This window comes from Ranitomeya variabilis, chromosome 2, assembly GCF_051348905.1.
Source record: "Ranitomeya variabilis isolate aRanVar5 chromosome 2, aRanVar5.hap1, whole genome shotgun sequence".
Classification (NCBI taxonomy): Eukaryota; Metazoa; Chordata; class Amphibia; order Anura; family Dendrobatidae; genus Ranitomeya; species Ranitomeya variabilis.
In genome coordinates, this window is record NC_135233.1 from 241919694 (window position 1) to 241946666 (window position 26973).

Below are 26973 nucleotides of genomic sequence, written 5' to 3' on the forward strand. Positions count from 1 at the left end.
GGCTCAGCACCAGGCAAGAGGTCAATAGGACAGTCATAGGGGGCGGTGAGGCGGAAGAGTCTCCGCAGCCCTTTTGGAGAACACGTCCGCATAGGGCCAATATTGCTTGGGGATAGAGGAGAGATCTGCGGGTACCTCTGTAGTAGCAACCTGAACGCATTCCCTCTGACATCTACCCCCCACAAGATTCACTACATCCCAAAATCCTGCCTGTGGACCACTCAATATGAGGAGAGTGGTACCGTAGCCAAGGTATCCCTAAGAGGACCTCATCAATTCCCTCAGGAATGACGAGCAGAGATATTATCTCCTGATGAGATGGCGACATGGATAGAGTAAATGGGATGGTCTGGTGTGTAATCTGTGAGGGCAGTGTCGACCCATTCACCACTCGTACGGTCACTGGTTGGGCGAGCATCACCAGAGGTATTGCGTGTCGTTGGGCGAAGGCAGAAGACATAAAATTGCCCTCCGCCCCAGAATCCACGCAAAGCTCTACCGAATGAGTGGATGGGCCAATTGTAATTGTCCCCTTAAAGGACAATTTGGAGGCAAACGTCGCCGTGTCTAGTGAACCTCCACCTACTACCACTAGAAGCTGACGTTTCCCCGACCGCTGAGGACATCTGGTGGCAAAATGTCCTGACTGCCGGCAAACATGACATACCCTAAGTGCACGAGCGGTCCGGGACTTAGGTCCCGCTCGTAGCACCTCCATGGCCTCATGTGACTCAGGTGCCTGGGCCGGAGATTCCAAAGGTTTGGCGAAGGTGGGAGCCAGCCGAAACCTCTGCCTACACTGGGCTCGCTCTAACCTCCGCTCGTTAAAACGGAGGTCAATACGAGTAGATATAGCTATTAACTCCTCCAGTGTGGCGGGAATCTTCCTAGTGGCCAGAGCGTCCTTAACATGGTCAGCCAGCCCCCTCCAAAATATAGGGATGAGGGCTTTATCCGACCACTCCAGCTCAGATGCTAAGGTGCGGAAGTGGACGGCAAAATGGCTGACCAAGGACAAGCCCTGAGTCAATGCCAACAGTTGGAGCGCCGTATCATGGGTGACTCGAGGTCCTATAAAGACCTGTTTCAGAGTGCTCAGAAACAGCGGAGCACTCTGCACCACATGATCGCCACGCTCCCACAGCGGCGTAGCCCACTTCAACGCCCTGTCCGACAGAAGAGACATAATGAATCCCACCTTTGCCCGCTCTGTAGGGAAACGTGCAGCCAGGAGCTCGAGGTGTATAGAGCACTGGCTTACGAAACCCCTACATGATTTGCCATCACGAGAGAATTTTTCTGGCAGCGGGAGTCGAGATAGGGTCGGAACAGGAGTGGCAGTTGACAAAGCTGCTGCAGCCGCGCTAGCAGCCTGAACAGCTACTGCGGTAACATCCACAGCTGAGGTTGTGCACTCGAGAGCCGCCAACCTACCCTCCAGTTGCTGGATGTACCGCAAAGATTGCTGTTTGTCCGCCATTGCTAGCCAGACCCTGACGCTAGTATTATGTTAGGGCTAGCGGAACGCACCGAGTAAATATAGATGTTATTATTGGTGCGTTTGCAGCCCGGGGTCCACCGTGCAGGAGGAACCTGCTGCTAGCAAATGACGGCACTATATGGCGGTTTAAGCGAACTCTGTTACTTCACAGAGTCGCACGGAAACAAGACGCTGTGCCCTGTTAACCCCACAGGAGTTCACAGCTAACTGCCGAGCTGAAGGCAGTCTGTGGTCACGCAAACATACAATCTCCTCACGGGAGGAGCCGGTATTCTAGGGGCTTATTTCAGCCGGGGCCCTAAATCCACGCACACAATCTCCTCGCCGGAGGTGCTGGCATTCTAGGGGCTTATTTCAGCCGAGTCCCTGAACACACATAAATGTGACCACACTGGCGCATGCACATAACAGATTTGATACTAGCGCATGGCCGTGCGGCCATGGGATCCCTTTATAGCTGCAGCAGGTACATGACCTTCCAAGAAGGACCAATGAGAGGCTACCACAGAGCCTGAGCACCTTCAGGACCTTCCTGAAGGGCCAATGGGTTTTGCTGCAGTATCAAAGCATGTGACCCTCGACCTCCAATAAGAGATCTCACCCTGGGCATGCTCAGAAGGTGAAAAGCAGGACTTAGTCCCAAAAGTGTCTGCTCGCCGCTGCCCAGCACTGGTCTTAATGGCAGAACCTGGAAGAACAGCAGTAACCAGGCGCAGAGTATCTGCCTGAGTCAGACACTGGGACCGACGTCTCCGCTGAGCAGGCTCCACTGCGGCTGGAGAAAGATGGGAGACCGCAGTGGAGATGGCTTGAGATTCCCCCTGTGCAGAGGCGGGAACTCGACACCTAACACTGCACCCCATCTTGACTGAAAAAAAAAAACAGAAATGTAGAATTTTTTTTATAAAAAAGAAAAACTGAAATCTCACATGGTCAATAAGTATTCAGACCCTTTGCTCAGACACTCATATTTAAGTCACGTGCTGTCCATTTCCTTGTGATCCTCCTTGAGATGGTTCTAGTCCTTCATTGGAGTCCAGCTGTGTTTAAATAAACTGATAGGACTTGATTTGGAAAGGCACACACCTGTCTATATAAGACATCACAGGGCATGTCAGACCAAATGAGAATCATGATGTCAAAGGCACTGTCCAAGGAGCTCAGAGACAGAATTGTGGCAAGGCACACATCTGACCAAGGTTACAACAGAATTTCAGCGGTACTCAAGGTTCCTAAAAGCACAATGGCCTCCATAATCCTTAAGTGTAAGAAGTTTGGGACCCCCAGAAGTCTTCCTAGACCTGGCCATCCAGCCAAACTGAGCAATCGTCGGAGAAGAGCCTTCGTGAGAGAGGTAAAAAAGAATCCCAAGATCACTGTGGCTGAACTCCAGGGATGCAGTAGGGAGATGGGAGAAAGTTCCACAAAGTAAACTATCACTGCAGCACTCCACCAGTGGGGCCTTTATGGCAGAGTGGCCCGACGGAAGCGTCTCCTCAGTGCAAGACATATGAAATCCCGCATAGAGTTTGCTAAAAAAAACATACATGAAGGACTCACAGACTATGAGAAATCAGATTCTCTGGTCTAATGAGATGAAGTTGGACCTTTTTGGTGATAATTCTAAGCGGTATGTGTGGAGAAAACCAGGCACTGCCCATTACCTGCCCAATACAATCCCAATAGTGAAACTGTGATGACGCTGCCTGGTGTCGTAGAGAAGGCAGCCTAAGGGGGCGCTAGCGGGAGCGCAGGGAGAGGGAGGAATGAGACGCAGTGCACACAGGACCTGAACTAGACAGGTCACTGCAGGGACGATGGGGGTGGAGCTACCACGCGAGAACGGAGTTTCTACAAAAAACGCAGGACACAGAGTACTAAGACAGAGACGTAGTCAAAGAACAAGTCGAGGGTCGGGAGTGAGGTACCGAGGGGCAAAACAGCAGATTAGTCAGAGACAAGCCAAGGGGTCAGAAAGCCAGGACAGACAGAAAAGTACCAAGCGGAAAACAGGGGCAGTAGTCAGGAAGCAGACCGGGTCATACACAGCAAGGCACAATGATTACAGACAAATAACCTGGGTCAGCTATCTCAAACCGAGTAGACGGAAGTATAACCGTCTCTGAACCCAGGAACCACCAGCATTAAATAGCCCCCCAGAACCAAAGAGAGGCGGACTAATTTAACCCAGACCTGACCAGGATGGAGCCAGAACCAGCCCATCCAGGGTCATCACAGAAACATGTTGGTGGCAGCATCATGCTATGGTGGTGTTTTTCAGCTGCAGCGACAGGACGACTGGTTGTCATTGAAGGAAACAAGAATGCGGCCAAGTACAGATATATCCTGATGAAAACCTCCTCCAGAGTGCTCTGGACCTCAGACTTGTCCGAAGGTTCACTTTCCCACAAGACAATGACCCTAAATACACAGCTAAAATAACAAAGGAGTCAATTCAAAACAACTCTATGACCATTTTTTACTGGCCCAGCCAGAGCCCTGACTTAAACCCAATTGAGCATCTCTGGAGAGACCTGAAAATGGCTGTCTACCAACGTTCACCATTTAACCTGAAGGAACTGGCGAGGATATGCAAGGAAGAATGGCAGAGGATCCCCAAATCCAGGTGTGAAAAACTTGTTGCATCATTCTCAAGAAGACTCATGGCTGTACTAGCTCAAAAGTGTGCTTCTACTCAATACTGAGCAAAGGGTCTGAATACTTATTACCATGTGATATTTCAGTTTTTGTTTTTAATAAGTTTGCAAAAATTACTACATTTAATTTTTTTTCAGTCAAGATGGGGTGCAGAGACATTTACCAAATGGCTGCAAATTAAATAAAGAGTTAAAAATTTAAAGGGGTATGAATACTTTCCGTACCCACTTTATCTCCTCTCAGGACTTGTCCGTCAGCCCTCTTTATTTTATATATATCAAAAAAATAAAGGGAACACTAAAATCCCACATCCTAGATAACACTGAATGAAATATTCCAGTTGTAAATCTTTATTCATTACATAGGGGAATGTGTTGAGAACAAAAAAACCTAAAAATTATCAACGTAAATCACAACTAATATCCCACGGAGGTCTGGAGTTGGAATGATGCTCAAAATCAAAGTGGAAAATGAAGTTACAGGCTGATCCAACTGCAGTGGAAATGCCTCAAGACAAGGAAATGATGCTCAGTAGTGTATGTGGCCCCGCGTGTCTGTATGACCTCCCTACAACGCCTGGACATGCTCCTGATGAGGCGGCGGATGGTCTCCTGAGGGATCTCCCAGACCTGGACTAAAGCATCCGCCAAGTCCTGGACAGTCTGTGGTGCAACGTGACGTTGGTGGATGGTGCGAGACATGATGTCCCAGATGTGTTAAATCGGATTCAGGTCTGGGGAACGGGCGGGCCAGTCCATAGCTTCAATGCCTTCATCTTGCAGGAACTGCTGACACACTCTATCCACATGAGGTCTGGCATTGTCCTGCATTAGGAGGAACCCAGGGCCAACCGCACCAGCATATGGTCTCACAAGGGGTCTGAGGATCTCATCTCGATACCTAATGGCAGTCAGGCTACCTCTGGCGAGCACATGGAGGGCTGTGCGGGCCTCCAAAGAAATACCACCCCACACCATTACTGACCCAAACCGGTCATGCTGAAGGATGTTGCAGGCACTAGATCGCTCTCCACGGCGTCTCCAGACTCTGTCACGTCTGTCACATGTGCTCAGTGTGAACCTGCTTTCATCTGTGAAGAGCACAGGGCACCAGTGGCGAATTTGCCAATCCTGGTGTTCTGTGGCAAATGCCAAGTGTCCTGCATGGTGTTGTGCTGTGAGCACAACACCCATCTCTGGACGTCAGATACTCAGACCAACCTCATGGAGTCGGTTTCTAATCATTTGTGCAGACACATGCACATTTGTGGCCTGCTGGAGGTCATTTTGCAGGGCTCCTTCTGTTCCTCCTTGCACAAAAGCTGAGGTAGCGATCCTGCTGCTGGGTTGTTGCCCTCCTACGGCCCCCTCGACGTCTCCTGGTGTACTGGCCTGTCTCCTGGTAGCGCCTCCAGCCTCTGGACATTACGCGGACAGACAAAGCAAACCTTCCCACAGCTCGCATTGATGTGCCGTCCTGGATGAGCTGCACTACCTGAGCCACTTGTGTGGGTTGTAGAGTCCGTCTCATGCTACCACGAGTGTGAAAGCACAACCAACATTCAAAAGTGACCAAAACATCAGCCAGAAAGCATTGGTACTGAGATGCGGTTTATGGTCCCCACCTGTAGAACCACTCCTTTATTGAGTGTGTCTTGATAATTGCCAAACATTTCCATCTGTTGTCTACTCCATTTTCACAACAGCATGTGAAATTGATTGTCAAACAGTGTTGCTTCCTAAATGGACAGTTTGATTTCACAGAAGTTAATTGGAGTTATATTCTGTAGTCTAAGTGTTCCCTTTATTTTTTTTTGAGCAGTGTGTGTGTGTATATATGTATATATGCATATATGCATATGTGCATATGTTGTATGCATGACTTGTCTCCCCCCGGTCCCAACCTTGTATGCTCGGCTCCCCTGGTCCCAACCTTGTATGCTCCGTTCCCTCGGTCCCATCCTTGTATGCTCCGCTCCCTCAGTCCCATCCTTGTATGCTCCGCTCCCTCGGTCCCATCCTTGTATGCTCAGCTCCTCCGGTCTCATCCTTGTATGCTCGGCTCCTCCGGTCCCATTCTTGCATGCTCGGCTCCCTCGGCCCATCCTTGTATGCTCGGCTCCCCCGGTCCCATCCTTGTATGCTCGGCTCCCCCGATCCCATCCTTGCATGTTGCATGCTCAGCTCCCTCGGTCCCATCCTTGTATGCATGGCTCCCCTGTCCTCCCCCGTCATACTCACCCTCCTCGCTCTGTCACTGAATGTCCCTGCATCTCCATTGTCCCAGCGCAGCAGTTCTTCCTGTGCTGAGTTGTCACGTGGTGCCGCTCATTAAGGTCATGAATATGCACTCCACGCGTGGAGTCGCGTCCATATTCATGACCTTAATGAGTACACCTGACCGCTGAACATGGAACAGGAAAGAGCTGGCAACACCGGGTCAGAGGTACTGGGATGAAGGTGCAGCGACGGAGGGTGAGTATTGATGTCTTCTGAAAGCCGGCGGCTGCAGCTGTCATTGTGCTACAGCAGCCGTCTCCCCGCCGCGGCTTTCTGGACCATGACTCGTGTATAACCCTGAGGGGGGGGGGGGGGGCGTTTTCATCACCAAAAAATGTGTTGAAAATCTCGGCTTATACACAAGTATATACGGTAAATAGTTTCTTTAGACTAGGTATAACGTGCAGCAAGTATTAACTGGTGTATACGGGGACTTGTAGTTTTACCACAGCTGTTCATTGCTTTAGTCCCATATAATGAGATTTTCAGTCTAATTTACCATAATAAGGGTCCTAACTCTTGTCCAATTCATGTGATTTTCCATCATGTTTGCAAAATTGCATTTGGCGATTTGTCAGTTTCTATTTTTATAGGACTCCTTTGTGTCTTCTATCAGCTGTCTGTAAAAGCTTTTCAAAACACTCAAAGTGACTCATCAGATGGATCTGCCAGATCTAAGCTAAAATAATACTAATCAATAAAAGTAATGCAGAGGTGCTGACCAGCTTATCAAAAATTTCAGCTTCCATAGAAGTATGCAAACATCCTCCCCGCAGGAAGAGGACTACAACTCTAATGCCACCTATTGGGGGTAGCAATCCTAACAGTCAGTATCGACCCTTCTCCACAAAGAGAAATGTTCCCCCCTTAGGCTACTTTCACACTTGCGTTTTTTTTAATCCGTCACAATCCGTCGTTATTTGTGAATGCATAGTAACATAGTAACATAGTTAGTAAGGCCGAAAAAAGACATTTGTCCATCCAGTTCAGCCTATATTCCTATATTCCATCATAATAAATCCCCAGATCTACATCCTTCTACAGAACCTAATAATTGTATGATACAATATTGTTCTGCTCCAGGAAGACATCCAGGCCTCTCTTGAACCCCTCGACTGAGTTCGCCATCACCACCTCCTCAGGCAAGCAATTCCAGATTCTCACTGCCCTAACAGTAAAGAATCCTCTTCTATGTTGGTGGAAAAACCTTCTCTTCTCCAGACGCAAAGAATGCCCCCTTGTGCCCGTCACCTTCCTTGGTATAAACAGATCCTCAGCAAGATATTTGTATTGTCCCCTTATATACTTATACATGGTTATTAGATCGCCCCTCAGTCGTCTTTTTTCTAGACTAAATAATCCTAATTTCGCTAATCTATCTGGGTATTGTAGTTCTCCCATCCCCTTTATTAACTTTGTTGCCCTCCTTTGTACTCTCTCTAGTTCCAATATATCCTTCCTGAGCACCGGTGCCCAAAACTGGACACAGTACTCCATGTGCGGTCTAACTAGGGATTTGTACAGAGGCAGTATAATGCTCTCATCATGTGTATCCAGACCTCTTTTAATGCACCCCATGATCCTGTTTGCCTTGGCAACTGCTGCCTGGCACTGGCTGCTCCAGGTAATTTATCATTAACTAGGATCCCCAAGTCCTTCTCCCTGTCAGATTTACCCAGTTGTTTCCCGTTCAGTGTGTAATGGTGATATTGATTCCTTCTTCCCATGTGTATAACCTTACATTTATCATTGTTAAACCTCATCTGCCACCTTTCAGCCCAAGTTTCCAACTTATCCAGATCCATCTGTAGCAGAATACTATCTTCTCTTGTATTAACTGCTTTACATAGTTTTGTATCATCTGCAAATATCAATATTTTACTGTGTAAACCTTCTACCAGATCATTAATGAATATGTTGAAGAGAACAGGTCCCAATACCGACCCCTGCGGTACCCCACTGGTCACAGCGACCCAGTTAGAGACTATACCATTTATAACCACCCTCTGCTTTCTATCACTAAGCCAGTTACTAACCCATTTACACACATTTTCCCCCAGACCAAGCATTCTCATTTTGTGTACCAACCTCTTGTGCGGTACGGTATCAAACGCTTTGGAAAAATCGAGATATACCACGTCCAATGACTCACCGTGGTCCAGCCTATAGCTTACCTCTTCATAAAAACTGATTAGATTGGTTTGACAGGAGCGATTTCTCATAAACCCATGCTGATATGGAGTTAAACAGTTATTCTCATTGAGATAATCCAGAATAACATCCTTCAGAAACCCTTCAAATATTTTACCAACAGTAGAGGTTAGACTTACTGGCCTATAATTTCCAGGTTCACTTTTAGAGCCCTTTTTGAATATTGGCACCACATTTGCTATGCGCCAGTCCTGCGGAACAGACCCCGTCGCTATAGAGTCCCTAAAAATAAGAAATAATGGTTTATCTATTACATTACTTAGTTCTCTTAGTACTCGTGGGTGTATGCCATCCGGACCCGGAGATTTATCTATTTTAATCTTATTTAGCCGGTTTCGCACCTCTTCTTGGGTTAGATTGATGACCCTTAATATAGGGTTTTCATTGTTTCTTGGGATTTCACCTAGCATTTCATTTTCCACCGTGAATACCGTGGAGAAGAAGGTGTTTAATATGTTAGCCTTTTCCTCATCATCTACAACCATTCTTTCCTCACTATTTTTTAAGGGGCCTACATTTTCAGTTTTTATTCTTTTACTATTGATATAGTTGAAGAACAGTTTGGGATTAGTTTTACTCTCCTTAGCAATGTGCTTCTCTGTTTCCTTTTTTGCAGCTTTAATTAGTTTTTTAGATAAAGTATTTTTCTCCCTATAGTTTTTTAGAGCTTCAATGGTGCCATCCTGCTTTAGTAGTGCAAATGCTTTCTTTTTACTGTTAATTGCATGTCTTACTTCTTTGTTTAGCCACATTGGGTTTTTCCTATTTCTAGTCCTTTTATTCCCACAAGGTATAAACCGCTTACAGTGCCTATTTAAGATGTTCTTAAACATTTTCCATTTATTATCTGTATTCTTATTTCTGAGGATATTGTCCCAGTCTACCAGATTAAGGGCATCTCTAAGCTGGTCAAACTTTGCCTTCCTAAAGTTCAGTGTTTTTGTGACTCCCTGAACTTGCAGGATCCTGCAAAAAAATTTACAGGATCCTGCATTTTCCCATAGACTTGTATTAGCGACGGATGGCCATCAGTTTTATCCGTCGTGCACTGGATCCGTCGTAAAATAGCGGTCCGTTGTGCGGAGAAAACGTTGTTTTTTTTTTGTGCACGTCGGAAAATCGGTCAGCGACGGATCCGGTGCTGCCCGTCGTCGGCTACAATGGAAGCCTAAGGACGCAGGATCCATCGCTGACCATCACACACAGCAATCCAGCAACGTATCACGTTCTCTCTCTCTCGTCCCCGGACATTTAATTCCTGGAAATTTGTGGACGACGCATCCGTCATTACACTGGCTGCGTCGCACACGTTTTTCACTATTTTCATGACATCCGTCATTTTGCTGGACAACGACTTACAGCAGAAAACGCAAGTGTGAAAGTAGCCTACCCTGTCAGAGGCCTCTCACCCAGCCACATCGGACATCCTGCTTTGCACTGATAAGTGGCAAACATCCCATAACAGATGTCTACAAATGGAATACAGTATCTGGTTTGAATTTTTATCCTAAGTCATGTGGCAAGGCTCGATAAGGGAACCTGTCAGATCCCGTAACACTGTTAACTTGCAAGTATGAAGAAGGGGCCTTGGTACTTTAAGTTTCTCCTGAGAGCCACACTTTACTATTCCACCCAGGAGAAGCCGGCTTTCAGTTATGCCTGGAAACCATTCACAGCAGTGAGAGCGGCGTCTGTAAACACGCACTGACTGACAGCCTGCTCAGCACTGGTGCACCACACTTCCAGCAGACAGTTGGTACCAGGGTGTAGGAAAAAAAAAACAAAAACATATTTTTCAGACTATAAGAAGCACTCCTCCCCACTCCAAATTTAGGAGGAAAAGAGGGGTGCGTCTTCTAGTCCTAATGTTACTTACTGGGTGGCGGCAAGAAGCAGGGTCGCTGCTGCAGGAAGTTTGTGGAGGCAGCAGGAGTGATGTGATGCTGCGAGCCCTGGGCTAGGAGGAGGGGAGAGTCCCAGCAGTGTGAGGTTGTGGACCCTGGGCTTCAAGAAAATGTCGGCAAGCAGGAGCAGAGTCCCTGATCTGTCCATTGGTTTCCCGGTGGTGGGCTTCAGTAAAATGGCTGCTGGATATGGCGCAGAAGCCCAGAGCTCGCAGTCTTGCACCGCTAAGACACCCCCTCCTTCCAACCCAGTAAGCTACCGTAAATTCAGACTATAAAGCGGACAACCATTTTATAAAAAAATGTTTTCCTATTTTTGTCCCCAAAATTTGGGGTGCTTCTTATAGTCCATAAAATACGGTAATCAGCTAACCTTCCAGGTAGAATAATTCTGTGTGAAAACCAGATGTATTCACATAGGAACCCTGGTAGACCTTGTTTGGACAGGATGTGGTGCAGGTAGTGTAGGAACACACCATGCTGGTATCCTGCTCAGCCGCTTAGAAAGTAAAAAATAAAGATTCCATAAGGACTAGGCTCCAGTGACATTGAGAAAGTGTTAAAATATAACTTTTGCTGTGCAATTAAAAACATTCAGAGCTATGTATAAGGGTTACTAACCCGAAATGTGGGAGCTTATGGATCCTTAAAGGGAACCTGTCACCCCAAAATCGAAGGTGAGCTAAGCCCACTGGCATCAGGGGCTTATCTACAGCATTCTGTAATGCTGTATATAAGCCCCCGATGTATCCTGAAAGCTGAGAAAAAGAGGTTATATTATACTCACCCAGGGGTGGTCCGGTGCGGTCCGGGTCCGATGGGCATCGCGATCCGGGGTCTCCCATCTTCATAGGATGACGTCCTCTTCTTGTCTTCACGCTGCGGCTCCGGCGCAGGCATACTTTGTCTGCCCTGTTGAGGGCAGAGCAAAGTACTGCACTGCGCAGGTGCCGGGCCTCTCTGACCGCCCCTGGGTGAGTATAATCTACCCTCTTTTTCTCATTTTTCAGGTTACATCGGGGGCTTACCTACAGCATTACAGAATGCTGTAGATAAGCCCCTGATGCCGGTGGGCTTAGGTCACCTTCGATTTTGGGGGTGACAGGTTCCCTTTAATCTTTGTTTGCTTTTTCTCACCATGTTTTTAATTGCACAGTAAAAGTTATGTTTCAACATTTTCTCATTGGTGCTGCTGTGCAGTCCTCATGGACCCTTTTTCCAGTATCAGGCTGTGTGCACACGTTCCGGATTTTTCGCTATAAAACCGTGAATAAAACACACCCATTAAGCATTCTATTAATAGAATGCAATCTGCAATTTTTGTGCACATGTTGTGCATCGCGGTAAACGCAGCATGTTCGTTAATTTTGCGGATTTTTCGCGGATTTCCCGCTATTTAATGCATTGGGAAGCTCTGGAAAAAAACGTGAAAAATCCGCACAAAAACCGCGAAAAAAACGCATGCGGATTTCCTGCAGAAAAAGTCCGGTTTTGTTCAGGAAATTTCTGCAAAGAATCCTGACGTGTGCACATAGCCTTAGGGTGTGCCTACAGCCACCGCTGTCAGTGCTGTAATTGGTCTGGACACATTTGCATGACTGAAAGCCAGCAGCTCCCAGGCGGAATACGGTTAATTTTCTCCCGGGTGCCACACTATCAGTACTGCGACCGGACACTTTCATAAAGCAATTGACCTGCAGATTAATAATGTTACAAGTTACATTTGGACCAATATTAACTTTTATAGGATTTCTATCCACAATACCTGACATTAGAGTTCTAGTCCTCTTCCTCTCAGAAGAGACTATTGCATATTTAACTTCTCACAGGAGCAGTGCATGGCCATTAAATCTCCTTATGCCAGCTAGACGTGCTCCACAATGAGAAATGTTCTCCCATACCTTCCATAGAAGTGTTCAGTGGCCCCAGATTCCTGAATGAGCTTGGTACATAAGACAAGATGGGGGTATGCATTACCGCAGAGGCCAGCATCTGTTGTGGAAGCATGCTAAGGCAGAGTTGTTATTTCTATTTTTTATCCGTTTTGTAAATACAAGAACAGAAATAAAATAATACAGTACTGCATCAATCATTTGAACGGGGACAGCAATGTACCAAAATGTTTTCACTAAAATCCAGCAGCATTACTGTACAACTTTTGGGACCAGCTAAAAAAGGTGTATCAAAACAGACAGCATCTGGATCACTTTTTAACACTTAAAGCTAAGGGGGGTGAATCAAAACGGACGGCCATCTTTTATGTCCGCCATTAACAGATCCGTTTTTAGAATTGTACATGGCCAGATGCCTAGAGTTGTTCATTAAACACGTGTAGTAAAAAACTGGACCCCTCAATAGATGACGAAACAAATGACCATCTGTATGAAATCCAGCACAAAAAAGATCAGTTTCAAACTGATCTGTTCACATTTACTTTAATGATTTAAAAAATAAAAATTTAGTGTAAAAAAAAAAAAAAAGTTGTGTAGATATTTTTTTATTCCAGTTGAAAAAAACTGGATCAGTTTTTCATTTTTTTTTTTTTTTTTTTTTAAATCATTAAAGTCAATGTGAACCAATAAGTTGTACAACAGTTTCAAAATGATGCAATTTTTTGTTTGCTTGATCCATTTCAAATGGCTGAATACATGGACCAAGGCGTCACAACAGCTGCAGGGCACAAAGCCAGGAAATCTGTGCAAGAACATTTGCAGGAAATGCAGTTTTGGACAAGAAGTGGCTTATGTGGTTTCCAAATCCAAAAGAGAAGTGGTGCTCTGTGAGCAAATATATGGTTTACCATAAGACTAGTCACAAGAAGCTAATGTGAAATGTGACTACCACAAACAGAAAGTTGGAGCTTCTGGAGCAGGACATTTTTTTTTTTCGTTCATTGTGTTAATTACAAAAGGTAAAGATACAGAGGACAAACAAGACATTATGGTGCTGTGTATCTGCAGTCAGTCTCCTTACATAAAAAACCTATACGCAAAATTATATAGTCAGAAATATAATCAAATATAAATCTTTATTGTTGAAATTACATAAAGTGAAGTGAACAAGAAAACATAATCTAGGGCAACAAAGCCAGCACGGGGAGATGTACAGCTGAGTTTACACAGGGTTACATAACAGGTAAGTATACAAATATTGGGGGTGGGAAATCTTTTTTATGATAAGGGCTATACGGGTATTTATACCATCCTTCGGGGGCCGTACAAACTCTGCCCACAAAGTGCATCCTGACTCTGGCACTGATTTCAGGAGGTAATCTTTCATTGCATGCCCGTCAGTGTTCAGTAGTGAACACTGCATGTGTGTGCTAACAGAGCAAGAAGAAATTAATGAGCTGGTGGTAATCAAACTACAGCTCCTTGCCCAAGAATGCGGTCCCTGAGAATCTGCTCAGGGGCCTGATAAAAAGGTCATCGAGGGCCGTAAATGGCCCTGGGGCCTGTGGTTCCCCACCCCTGGGTTAGAGTATCCCATGTGGCACCTAAAGCCTGATATGCAAGTGTCCTCAAAAAGATCTAAGTGCAAAGACTAACACACACAAATGATGCACTTGAAAGATAAACTTGCACCCTTCAGCAAGAAAATAGCCAAACAAACCACACATCCATGATGTGATAACAAAATACAGTTTAAACATTAATTTTCATAAATCTGCAGTAAGGAAAAATGATCTGCAGGTGGCACCACACTACCCCAAAGCACACTGCCACAAAACTGCTTACAGACATCACAAACAAATCCTAACATTTGCCTTGGGGGCTTTCCAGCTTGCCCAGCTGATTTCAGGCACATTGGAGGATTGCACACTTCACTGCAGGTGAGTCACATATACAAACACATTTGTAAACATGCACTGCCTATTCAATTGCACACTTGCTCCGTTTATACTCCAACTACACACACAAATGATACACCATTTCAAAAGTCAAATTTCCTGCAGGTGGCATTTGCCTTGGGGTCTTTCCAGCTTGCCGAAGTGTTTGCCCAGCCTATTTCAGGCAAATTCGAGGATTGCACACTTCACTGCAGGTGACTCACATATGCAAACACATTTGTAAACATGCACTACTTTTTCAGTGATTATTTCGCCCCACACACACAAATGGTACACCATTTGAAAGGTAAACTTGCCCCCATTCAGCAAGAAAAGACAAAAACAAACCTCACATTCACAATTTGATCAATAAATACAGTTTAAACATTCTTTTTTCAGAAACCTGCATTAAAAAAATGCACCACAACCTCAAGACATGTATTTAGCCTCTACCTATCAAACCAATTTATTGTATTACCAATCTACATATATAGATACCTGTGTTCATTAGGGCTGTGGAGTCAGAGTCGTGGAGTCGGAGTTAGTTTTGGTTGGAGTCGGAGTCGGTAGAAATGTACCGACTCCGACTCCAGCTTTAAAAAAAAATGTATTAATATTTCATAATTGAACTTTCATATGAATTTTATAAATGTTACTCAAATATATATGTTCTATCAAACTATGAACAACAGTGATAAGCCGTTCTGCTGGAGATAGAGACATTTCTTACTTCTTGTGTGTCACTGTTCTCCACTGCCCTTATGTAATCTTATACTTGGTTAACCTCATGCTGCCCCAACCCCCACTACTTACAATGTATGAAACTGAAAGTGAAAATGTGTTGCAAATTCTTAGTAGTAAAGCTCCTCCTCTAGACTAGATGTTTACTAGGTGTGCGTCTTCCAAGCATCTCACAGCTGCTACTCAGAAGAGGAAGACTGTAAGAAGTATTATCCTTTCAACAAACTTTGCATCAGTTAACTGTGAGTACATGAGGAATAACAGTATTACTGACCACTATATCAGTTGTACGACCTGGCAATAATTTTGTACAATTGTTTTTAGGAAAAACAATTGTCATTTGGATTGTGAATGCAGAATTAAAAACCTGAGAATGTCAAAGAAGCGTCACATTAAATCAGCTGTATTTGAACATTTCACCATCACTCAAGATAGAAAACATTATGTCTGTCAGTGTATGACAAATGATCCAGACGAAAACAAATGCTGTGAAGCCAAGATCAGTGCATATTCAGGCAAAGATAAAAATGCTCCTACCAGAACTTTTAATCTAAAGAGACATTTACAGCGCTTTCATCCAGAAGTACTGAAAGCAGTGGATTAAAAAGACTGCATCCAAACCAAGGAACCAGTGCCCAGCTCTTCCAGCCAAACAAAGGAGCAGAGAATTTTGCAGTCATCAGTTGCAAGATATTTTTTCAGTTACAAAGTTTCTGTGACAATGACAGTAGATACATTTAAAAAAAAAGATCATAGAGCTTGTTGTAAAGCATAGTGTGCCTATTTCATTATTTTCACGACCAGCTTTTATGTGTCTGAATGGGGAAATGGCCCGCAAGCTTGGTGTTTCTCTGGAGAGAGAGAGAGTATTAGAAAATTAGTAATCGAAGAAGCTTTTAAACAAAAGGAAGAACTTAAAAAAACTCTCAAGGGACGCTTTCTGTTTCTTAAAATGGATGCCTGCACACGTCACAGAGTGAACTATTTTGCCATCAATGTCCGATTTGTTTGTGACAAAAATGAAATAGTTACGAAGACATTGGCAGTAAAAGACACCAAAGCTCATCATACCAGTGAGTTTCTCCAGGTCTTGGTGGAAAAGGTTCTGCAAGACTATGAACTTAAAAAAGAGCAAGTTCTTTCTGTCGTAACTGACAATGCTTCAAATATGATAAGTACTATTAAGCTAATGAATGAGAGTAATGATGGTGACCAGCAGCTAGAAGAACATTCTGGGTCCACAGACACAGAAATGTTTGAAATAGAGGAACACACAGGGGCGGAACTACCGCAGTCGCAGGGGTCGCAGCTGCGACCGGGCCCGGAGTGCTTAGGGCCCGCCCAGTCCAGCAAAGACTGGGCGGGCCCCTAAGCACTGAGCTACAAAATTGTCCGCTGGCCCTTTAAATCAGTGGGTGGCTTTAAATGCGGCCAGCCGGCAGGTCCGCAATTCTCCGGGGGCAGCCTGCCGCATCGTGCCGGCTGCCGACCCTTTGACCCCCGAGTGCAGGGTAAGCAGCGTTCATTACAGAACGCTGCCTCTCCTGCACAGCAGCACAGGAATGATGTCATCGGGGTGGGCGGAGTTACCACCCAATGCTCTCCTGTCCTGTCCCAACTCCGGAAATAGGAGCTGCTGCCCAACAGAGTCCAGACTCCAGAGCGATCTTTGTGCTGCCAGCTCTGTGCCTCTTTGCAAGTGATCTGTGCCACTCCCCACTGTTTGATGTATGATCTGTGTGCCCCAATATGATCTCTGTGCCCCACGCTGAGTGCCCCAATATGATCTCTGTGCCCCCTGCTGTGTGCCCCAGTATGATCTCTGTGCCCCCTGCTGTGTGCCCCAATATGATCTCTGTGCCCCAATATGATCTGTGCCCCCAGCTGTGTGCCCCTATATGATCTGTGCCCCCCGCTGTGTGCCCCAATATGATCTCTGTGCCCCCAGCTGTGTGCCCCAATATGATCTGTGCCCCCCGCTGTGTGCACCAATATGATCTCTGTGCCCCCCACTGTATGCTCCAATATGATCTCTGTGCCTTCCGCTGTATGCCCCAATAGGATCTCTGTGCCCCCCCCCCGCTGTGTGCCCCAATATGATCTCTGTGCCCCCCGCTGTGTGCCCCTATATAATCTGTGCCCCCCGCTGTGTGCACCAATATGATCTCTGTGCCCCCCCGCTGTGTGCACCAATATGATCTCTGTGCCCGCTGTATGCACCAATATGATCTCTGTGCCCCCCGCTGTGTGCCCCTATATGATCTGTGCCCCCCGCTGTGTGCACCAATATGATCTCTGTGCCCCCCGCTGTATGCACCAGTATGATCTCTGTGCCCCACACTGTATGCACCAATATGATCTGTGCCCCCCGCTGTGTGCACCAATATGATCTCTGTGCCCGCTGAATACACCAATATGATCTCTGTGCCCCGCTGTGTGCCCCAATTTGATCTCTGTGCCCCATGCTTTGTGCACCAATATGATCTCTGTGCCCCCCGCTGTATGCACCAATATGATCTCTGTGCCCCACTGTTTGCCCCAATATGATCTCTGTGCCCCCCGATGTGTGCACCAATATGATCTGTGCCCCCTGCTGTGTGCACCAATATGATTTCTGTGCCCCCCGCTGTATGCACCAATATGATCTCTGTGCCCCGCTGTATGCACCAATATGATCTCTGTGCCCCCCGATGTGTGCACCAATATGATCTCTGTGCCCCCACGCTGTGTACCCCAATATGATCTGTGCCCCCCCTGCTGTATGCACCAATATGATCTGTGCCCCCCAGCTATGTGCCCCCTGTGATTTCTGTGCCCTTTGTGAGCGCGGCCCTCGTTCGTGCTTGGGTGTGCGTCTGCAGCCCTGGTCAGTGCGGGCAAACAGGAGAGCGTGTGCACACCAGGGCCTGTGCAGAAGTGTGAAAAGGCCGCACTGACGTCTGAGCCTCACTCTGAACAGCGCTCTCCTCACCAATCCCCGGCCGGCATCCGCTCCCAAGTCCTCAGCACCTCAGACGCTGGCTGGACAGTGGACCCTCCTCATCCTCCTCCATCTCAGGTGAGTACCAGCATGAAATCTTTTTACGTATACGCAGCATTTGCAGTTTGACCTGTATACTGTGTATAGACTGCTGTATGTACAATATATAGGTGACACTACTGTACATAATCACCTATATAATGTATATACAGAAGTCTATATTCATTATATAGGTGACATTGTGACTAATGTGTATATACGTGATATAGGTGATACTGCTGTGTATATATCGTGCGACTATACACTGCAATCACAGTATCACCTATATAATGTATGTGCAGCAGTCTATATACATTGTATAGGTGAAACTGCGGTATGTACGTTATATAGGTTATACCACTGTGTGTAATATACTGCGACCGCTGTGTATAGCCCATATAGGCCAGCCGCAGTGTGCATGTTATATACACACACTGCAGCTGGCCTATATGGGCTATACACAGGGGGCACAGTATATTACACACAGTGGTATAACCTATATAACGTACATACCTCAGTCGCAGTTTCACTTATATAATGTGTGTGTGGGTCTGTGTGTATATGTGTATATATATATATATATATATATATATATATATATATATATATATATATATATATATATATATATATATATATATATATATATATACATACACACACAGACCACTCTGATTGATTGTGATAAAAGTGTCGGACTCTTTATTGGCCCAACGTGGCAACGTTTCGGATCAATAACAGAACATTTCTCTGATATGAAACTGAAATGTTGCCACATGGGCTAATAAAGAGTCCACTGTTTAAAGGGATTGTGGAGATATAGAAAAAATACACAGCACCGATGTGCCTACGTGTCACCGCCTCCACAAATAAATAGTACAACTGATTGCCGCTGTTATGCCATGTATGCCTGACCTTAGACACTGGGTGCACATAAAAAGTGGAATGTAAAAATCCAGGCAAAGAAAAAACAGAAGTGCACTCACCAGTCTCTTGTGCGAAAGTCCTTTATTTAGAACATATGCGGGCACACTTGGGAGAACGTGGACAAAAGACTTTGTCCTTTGTCCATGTTCTCCCCAAGTGTGCCCGCATATGTAATATGTAATAAAGGACTTTCGCACAAGAGACCGGTGAGTGCACTTCTGTTTTTTCTTTGCCTGGATATTTAAAGGGATTGTCTCCCACTAGGACAACCTCGTGTTAAACTAAATGTTCACCCCAATAAAATAATAAAGCCTATACTCACCTCCTGTGCCTGTGCCGTTCCCACAGTGGCTGTGATGTGCTGTTGTGATGCCAGGCACCAATCAGCGCTGGTGTCGCTGTCTCCATCTTTGGACAAACTGAACGTGAAGGGGAAGTCCAGGATGAGGGTGTGAGTTTGGATCGGGATACCCTCCACGAGGCTGGAGGTTGTGGTCTGTATACAGACAGTGAACTTCAGTCTTGTGAACAGAGCCTACAACTAATTCTGTAATGGTGCATGTATACTAACGCAGATCGTGTTCGTTCGTGCGTGTCGCCATTTCTAATTCACCTATATATTTTGGCATGGTGGGGGGGCCCCATTTGAAAGCTCGCACCGGGGCCCATAACTTTGTAGTTACGCCACTGGGAACACAGTATTGTAACTGGGGAGCAAACTGAAGTTGCTTCAGATGAACAGCAACATGATAGTTTAGATGATCTTGTTGAAACTGTGTCAATACGTTCTTTCATTCATCACATGCGCTGTGTTGTCCATACGCTACAGCTGGCTATAAGAGACAGTCTGCAAGAAGGACATTCTGCTGCACTGATTGGCAAGGTGAGAAAATTGGCTACTGTTGCCAGAACCCCTAAAGTTGACTCAATTTTGAAGAGACGTGCTGGAAAAGGGGCAATTATTGATCAAGCCACATGATGGGGCAGTACTTAGTGATTCAGCGCTTGGTTGAACTGAAAACCTTTCTTGTAGACATGGCTAACCCTCAACTGACGCTAAATGAAAGTCAGTGGAATCAGGTGACTGAGCTGGAAAAATTGCTAGAGCACTCATTTACAGTGACTAAAAAATTACAAGCAGAGGACTTAACTCCAGGTATTTTCTTAAAGGAGTGGAAGAACCTGATGTTTCGCCTGTCCCAAAGAGGAGGGTTAATTGCAAGTGGCATTGCTACATCAATGAAACGGAGAGATGAGCTACTATTGCAAAATAACATTGTTTTGGCAGCTGTTTATGTAGACCCAATGCATCGGATTCTTCTAGATGATCAACAGCTAACTAAAGGAAAAGAAGCTCTGTTTGAAATAGCAGTAAGGATGAAAGGGTTGCAGAACAGTCAGGAGGAACAAGAAGAATTTGGTCGTCCTGCCACATCTTCACCCTCATCAACTGATGAAGAATTTAATTTAGAAAAATATTTGGATCACAAGGACCGTGCAAAGCGTTCCCGCATAGAAGAAGAGTAATCCCCATCAAAGAACACAGCCAGTACATTTCAGCAGAATTTTTCATGTGCACTAAAAGAAATTGAGAAATTTGACCGGTCATCAAAAATAACAGTGCAACAAGCGATTCCTCTGTATCCTGACATTGTCAGAGATGTTGCCCTAGTGGTTACTGCTTTGCCACCAACCCAAGTTAGTGTAGAGAGGTTGTTCTCTGCTCTCAAAATAATTAGATCAGATTTGAGGGCATCCATGAAGGAGGATCTGACAGAGGCAATACTTTTTCTGAGGACAAATTTATAGATTTCTTCTTATTAACTGCATAAGAGTGTTTATTGCATATTTACTTACAAGAGTTTAGAAAAGTTTATAAAAGTTATTTGCTATATTCTAATTGTATTCTAATAAATATAGTTTTTGCTCTAAGTGGTCTGATTACTTATATGATGGTGAGAAACTGAATAAACACGATGTTAATATTTTACAACAGTAAATTTATTGTGGAGAATTGGCCATTTATGAAGGAGTCGGAGTCGGAACCTGATAAAATCCAGGAGACGGAGTCGCAACTGTGGCTTACCGACTCCACAGCCCTGGTGTTCATCATCTCATTAAATACATTAACATTTGACCAGCTTGATTTTCCTGAAATTGCCTGCGCCCCCGACAACCAATGTGCGAAAATTTCGCACGGGCCAACTAGGATATATATATATATAGTGTATCTTTATTACTTGCTAGATAGTGGTTTACACTTTATCTATAAATTTCTCCACTATTTCTTGGCTAATATACAGTACAGACCAAAAGTTTAGACACACCTTCTCATTTAAAGATTTTTCTGTATTTTCATGACTATGAAAATTGTACATTCACACTGAAGGCATCAAAACTATTAATTAACACTTGTAGAATTATATACTTAAGAAAAAAGAGTGAAACAACTGAAATTATGTCTTATATTGTAGGTTCTCCAAAGTAACCACCACTTGCTTTGATGACTGCTTTGCACACTCTTGGCATTCTCTTGATGAGCTTCAAGAGGTGTCACCGGAAATGGTCTTCCAACAATCTTGAAGGAGTTCCCAGAGATGCTTAGCACTTGTTGGCCCTTTTGCCTTCACTCTGCGGTCCAGCTCACCCCAAACCATCTCGATTGGGTTCAGGTCTGGTGACTGTAGAGGCCAGGTCATCTGGCGAAGCACCCCATCACTCTCCTCCTTGGTCAAATAGCCCTTACACAGACTGGAGGTGTGTTTGGGGTCATTGTCCTGTTGAAAAATAAATGATGGTCCAGCTAAACGCAAAACCGGATGGAATAGCATGCTGCTGCAAGATGCTGTGGTAGCCATGCTGGTTCAGTATGCCTTCAATTTTGAATAAATCCCCAACAGTATCACCAGCAAAGCACCCCCATACCATCACACCTCCTCCTCCATGCCTCACGGTGGGAACCAGGCATGTAGAGTCCATCCATTCACCTTTTCTGCGTCGCACAAAGACACGGTGGTTGGAACCAAAGATTTCAAATTTGGACTCATCAGACCAAAGCACAGATTTGCACTGGTCTAATATCCATTCCTTGTGTTCTTTAGCCCAAACAAGTCTCTTCTGCTTGTTGCCTGTCCTTAGCAGTGGTTTCCTAGCAGCTATTTTACCATGAAGGCCATGGTGACTCGGATAAACTTATCCTCAGAAGCAGAGGTGACTCTTGGTCTTTCTTTCCTGGGGCGGTCCTCATGTGAGCCAGTTTCTTTGTAGCGCTTGATGGTTTTTGCCACTGGACTTGGGGACACTTTCAAAGTTTGCCAATTTTTTGGGGCTGACTGACCTTCATTTCTTAAAGTAATGATGGCCACTCGTTTTCCTTTACTTAGCTGCTTTTTTCTTGCCATAATACAAATTCCAACAGTCTATTCAGTAGGACTATCAGCTGTGTATCCACCAGACTTCTGCACAACACAACTGATGGTCCCAACCCCATTTATAAGGCAAGAAATCCCACTTATTAAACCTGACAGGGCACACCTGTGAATTGAAAACCATTTCCCGTGACTACCTCTTGAAGCTCAACAAGAGAATGCCAAGAGTGTGTAAAGCAGTCATCAAAGCAAAAGGTGGCTACTTTGAAGAACCTAGAATATAAGACATCATTTCAGTTGTTTCACACTTTTTTGTTAAGTATATAATTCCACATGTGTTAATTCATAGTTTTGATGCCTTCAGTGTGAATGTACAATTTTCATAGTCATGAAAATACAGAAAAATCTTTAAATGAGAAGGTGTGTCCAAACTTTTGGTCTGTACTGTAGGTTACTTACAAGTCTCCTTACATAACCTTATCTGTATAACTGGGTCTATGTCAGATGCAGCTGCACAGCCAACTACACATGTGGTCAAAATTGTTGGTACCCCTCGTTTAATAACAGAAAAAGCCACAATGGTCACAGAAATAACTTGAATCTGTCAAAAGTAATAATAAATAAAACATCTTTGAAAATGAACAAATGAAAGACAGACATTGCTTTTCAACCATGCTTCCACAGAATTTAAACAAAAATAAAACTCATGAAATAGGCCTGGACAGAAATGATGGTACCCTTAACTTAATATTTTGTTGCACAATCTTTTGAGGCAATCAATGCAATCAAACGATTCCTGTGAGTGTCAATGAGAGTTCTACACCTTGACAGGTATTTTGGTCCACTCCTCAAGAGCAAACTGCTCCAGTAGTCTCATGTTTGAAGGTTGCTTTTTCCAGACGGCATGTTTCACCTCTTTCCAAAGATGCTCAATAGGATTTAGGTGACCCTTGTGGGTTTTTCTGTCATTAAATGAGGGGTACCAACAATTTTGACCACGTGTGTATGTGTAGGAGTCACACAGCTCTACAATGGCAAAACGGTAGAAACATTTTAATTTAGATACTGTAGAAAGTTTCTTAATTTTATATGTAGGAAGTGAATTAATTGAAACTCAGTTCAAATGTGTTACATAGCTTGAAACAATGGTCTTATACACTGCTCAAAAAATAAAGGGAACACTTAAACAATTCAATGTAGCTCCCAAGTCAATTACATTTCTGTGAAATTAAATTATCCAGTTATGGAACAACACCAATTGTGAGTCAATTTCTCCTGCTGTTGTGCAAATGGAACAGACAACAGGTAGAAATTATATACAATTAGCAAGACAACCCCTATAAAGGAGTGGTTCTGCAAGGGGTGACCACAGACCATTTCTCTGTTCTCATTCTTTTTGGCTGTTATTGGTCACTTTTGCATTTTGTTATTGCTCTCACCCCTAGAGGTACTGTACAGTAGCATGATGCAGTGTCTACAACCCACAGAAGTTGCTCAGGTAGTGCAGCTCATCCAGGATGGCACATCAATGTGAACTGTGGCAAGAAGAGTAGCTGTCTGTACAGTGTCCAGAGCATGGAGCAGATACCTGGAGACAGGCCAGTACACCAGCAGACATGTAGGGGGTCCATAGAAAGGCAACAACCGAGCAACAGGACAACTACTTCCTCCTTTGTGCAAGGAGAAGCAGTGCCAGAGCCCTGCAAAATGACTGTCAGCAGGCCACTACCATCCATGTGTCTGCTCAAACTTTCAGTAACCAATTCTATGAGGGTGGTATGAGGGCCCGACGTCCACAAGTGGGTGTTGTGCTTACAGCCCAACACTGTGCTGGGTAAGTGGCATTTGCCAGAGAACACCAAGATTAGCAGATTCAACATTGCCGCCCTGTGCTCTTCACGGATGAGAAGGTTCACACTGAGCACACGTGACAGTCTGGAGACGCTATGGAGAATGTTCTGGTGCCTGCAACATCCTCCAACATGGCCGGTTTGGCAGTCGATCAGTAATAGTGTGGGGAGGCTGTTCAGCCCTCCATGAGGTAGCCAGAGGTACCCTGAGTACATCTGGGACATCATGTCTCGTTACATATGCCACATTGTACTACAGAATGTCCAGGAGTTGTCTGATGCTTTAATACAGGTCTGGGAGGAGATCCCTCAGGAGAACATCCACTTCCTCATCAGGAGCATGCCCAAGCGCTGTAGGGAGGTCATACAGTCACATGTATGCCACACACACTACTGAGCATCATTTCCTTGTCTTGAGGCATTTCCACTGAAGTTGGATCAGCCTGTAATTTGATTTTCCTCTTTGATTTTGAGTATCGCTCCAAATCTAGACTTCCATGGGATATTCATTTTGATTTACATTGACCATTTTTATGCTTTATTGTTCTCAATTAGTGATGAGCGATTATACTGGTTGCTCGGGTGGTCTCCTGAGTATTTGTGAATGCTCGGAGATTTCGTTTTTGTCCACGCAGCTGCATGATTTACGACTGCTAGCCAGCCTGAGTACATGAGGTGGTTGCCTGGGTGCTAGGGAATCCCCTCATGTATTTAAGCTGGCTAGCAGCCGTAAATCATGCAGCTGCAGTGGACAAACACTGAATCTCCGAGCACTCACAAATGCTCGGAGACGACCCGAGCGTGCTCGGGAAAACCCACGCAACAAGTATATTCGCTCATCACTATTCTCAATGCATTCCACTATGTGATGAATAAAGATTTGCAACTGGAATATTCCATTCAGTGATATCTGGGATGTGGTATTTTAGTGTTCCCTTTATTTTTTTTGAGCAGTGTATATTCATGTATCTTCATCTAGCCTTTCTTGAATTCTTATGGCATACTGATGTTATAATTCATCTATTTGTCTATTGGAGAAATGACTTCTCTGCTTGTTTCTTCTCGCAGGCCCCAACTAATCTCATGTCTTTTGAGTGAACTCGCCAGTCAGTTTCATGACAAAAAGTGCCAAATGAAGGCAGAACTCCGCTACCGAAGAGACTACAAGCCAAAAGTCTCTAGGGGGGACAAGAACATTTGCACTTTCTTCTATTTATAAGTGAAAGTAAAAAGCAGATTCTCCATGGAGGCAGGAGAGAGTCTTGCACATAGAAGACTATTTGTTTTTGTTTTTTTTCTAACCGGGCTTTACTTAACACATTAGTCACTGACTAAATCTTGTGTTCGTCGGGAGCCATGTACAGACCTTGGACTACAGGCCACCCTCCTTTTTTGGCTACTGTTTTTTTTTACCACTGATTTTTAAATGGAAGCTGTGCTGTGTTTTATTAACCCATGTTGGGTTTTAATTTTTTTCTCAAATCTTCAGTGTTACTATTACAACTTGTCAAACTGTTTTATAACTCCAGTGCAGCGAACACTTACCTCTATGGCCGCCTCATACTTTTGTAAAAAAAACAAAAAAAAGATAATTAACTTCCCATATATGTGTCATCTGATCAATTCCCTGAACATGTATTTTGGCACAAAAAATAATAATGATTTTAAAGAAAAAAATTATTTAGTTTGTTTTTGGTTTTAGAATGGGAGAGACTTTGCTGATGAATATTTCAGTTTTTATTTATGTACTATATTAGTATAAAATTAGTAGGGACTGATTGTACCCAATGGAAGGTGTACAGTGCTTAATTAAAGGTTCAGGTTTTATTTAGCAATATTTACAGGGGAATGCCAACTTATGTCTCACAGGCATAACTTTTTGGGTCTTGCCTCTAGACACCTGCTGTTTTTTTTTAATTTTACATGTCTTTTGTAACTTAATATGATATTAGGAGGATTAGACTGTGTTCATGTTGTCGCCATGACAGCAAAAAAAAAATTAAAAAAACGCATTGTCACTACCGTATGTGACTGCAGGGATCATAAATACATGTACAAGTATTACATTTATGAAGTCGGGATGAAAAGGGCCTTAAAACAAATACCGTTTTGGGTAACATACCCTGAAAGGAAAATCTCAGGGTATGTGCACACGTCAGGATTTCTTGCAGAAATTTCCTGAAGAAAACCGGAAATTTTCTGCAAGAAATCCGCATTTTTTTTTTTTGCGTTTTTTCCGTTTTTTTCGCTGTTTTTTTAGCTTTTTGCAAGCGTAATTAGCTTGCAGAATGCTAAAGTTTTCCAAGCGATCTGTAGCATCGCTTGGAAAACTGATTGACAGGTTGGTCACACTTGTCAAACATAGTGTTTGACAAGTGTGACCAACTTTTTACTATAGATGCAGCCTATGCAGCATCAATAGTAAAAGATAGAATGTTTAAAAATAATAAAAAAAATGGTTATACTCACCTGCAGACAGCCGATCTCCTCAGCGGCTTCCGTTCCTATAGATGGTGTGTGTGTACAGGACCTTCGATGACGTCGCGGTCATGTGACCGCAACGTCATCGCAGGTCCTTCACACACACCATCTATAGGAACGGAAGCGGCAGCGTGCACCGATGAGAGGCGGGAAGACTCCGGGGGCCATCGAAGGTGAGTATATGACTATTTTTTATTTTAATTCT

General features: G+C 44.4%; 1 protein-coding gene across 33 annotated transcripts in view; it reads left to right on the plus strand.

Moving 5' to 3' along the window:
• RALGPS1 (Ral GEF with PH domain and SH3 binding motif 1) overlaps positions 1-25890 on the plus strand; it is a 1054187-nt gene extending 1028297 nt beyond the window's left edge. For all 33 annotated transcript variants that reach the window (XM_077284283.1, XM_077284266.1, XM_077284294.1 and 30 more), the window contains one exon: positions 25356-25890. In XM_077284283.1, the coding sequence (XP_077140398.1) occupies positions 25356-25385 (30 nt within the window). In that variant the 3' untranslated portion in view covers positions 25386-25890. The remainder of the gene's footprint in view (positions 1-25355) is intronic.
• Positions 25891-26973: the final 1083 nt, after the last annotated feature.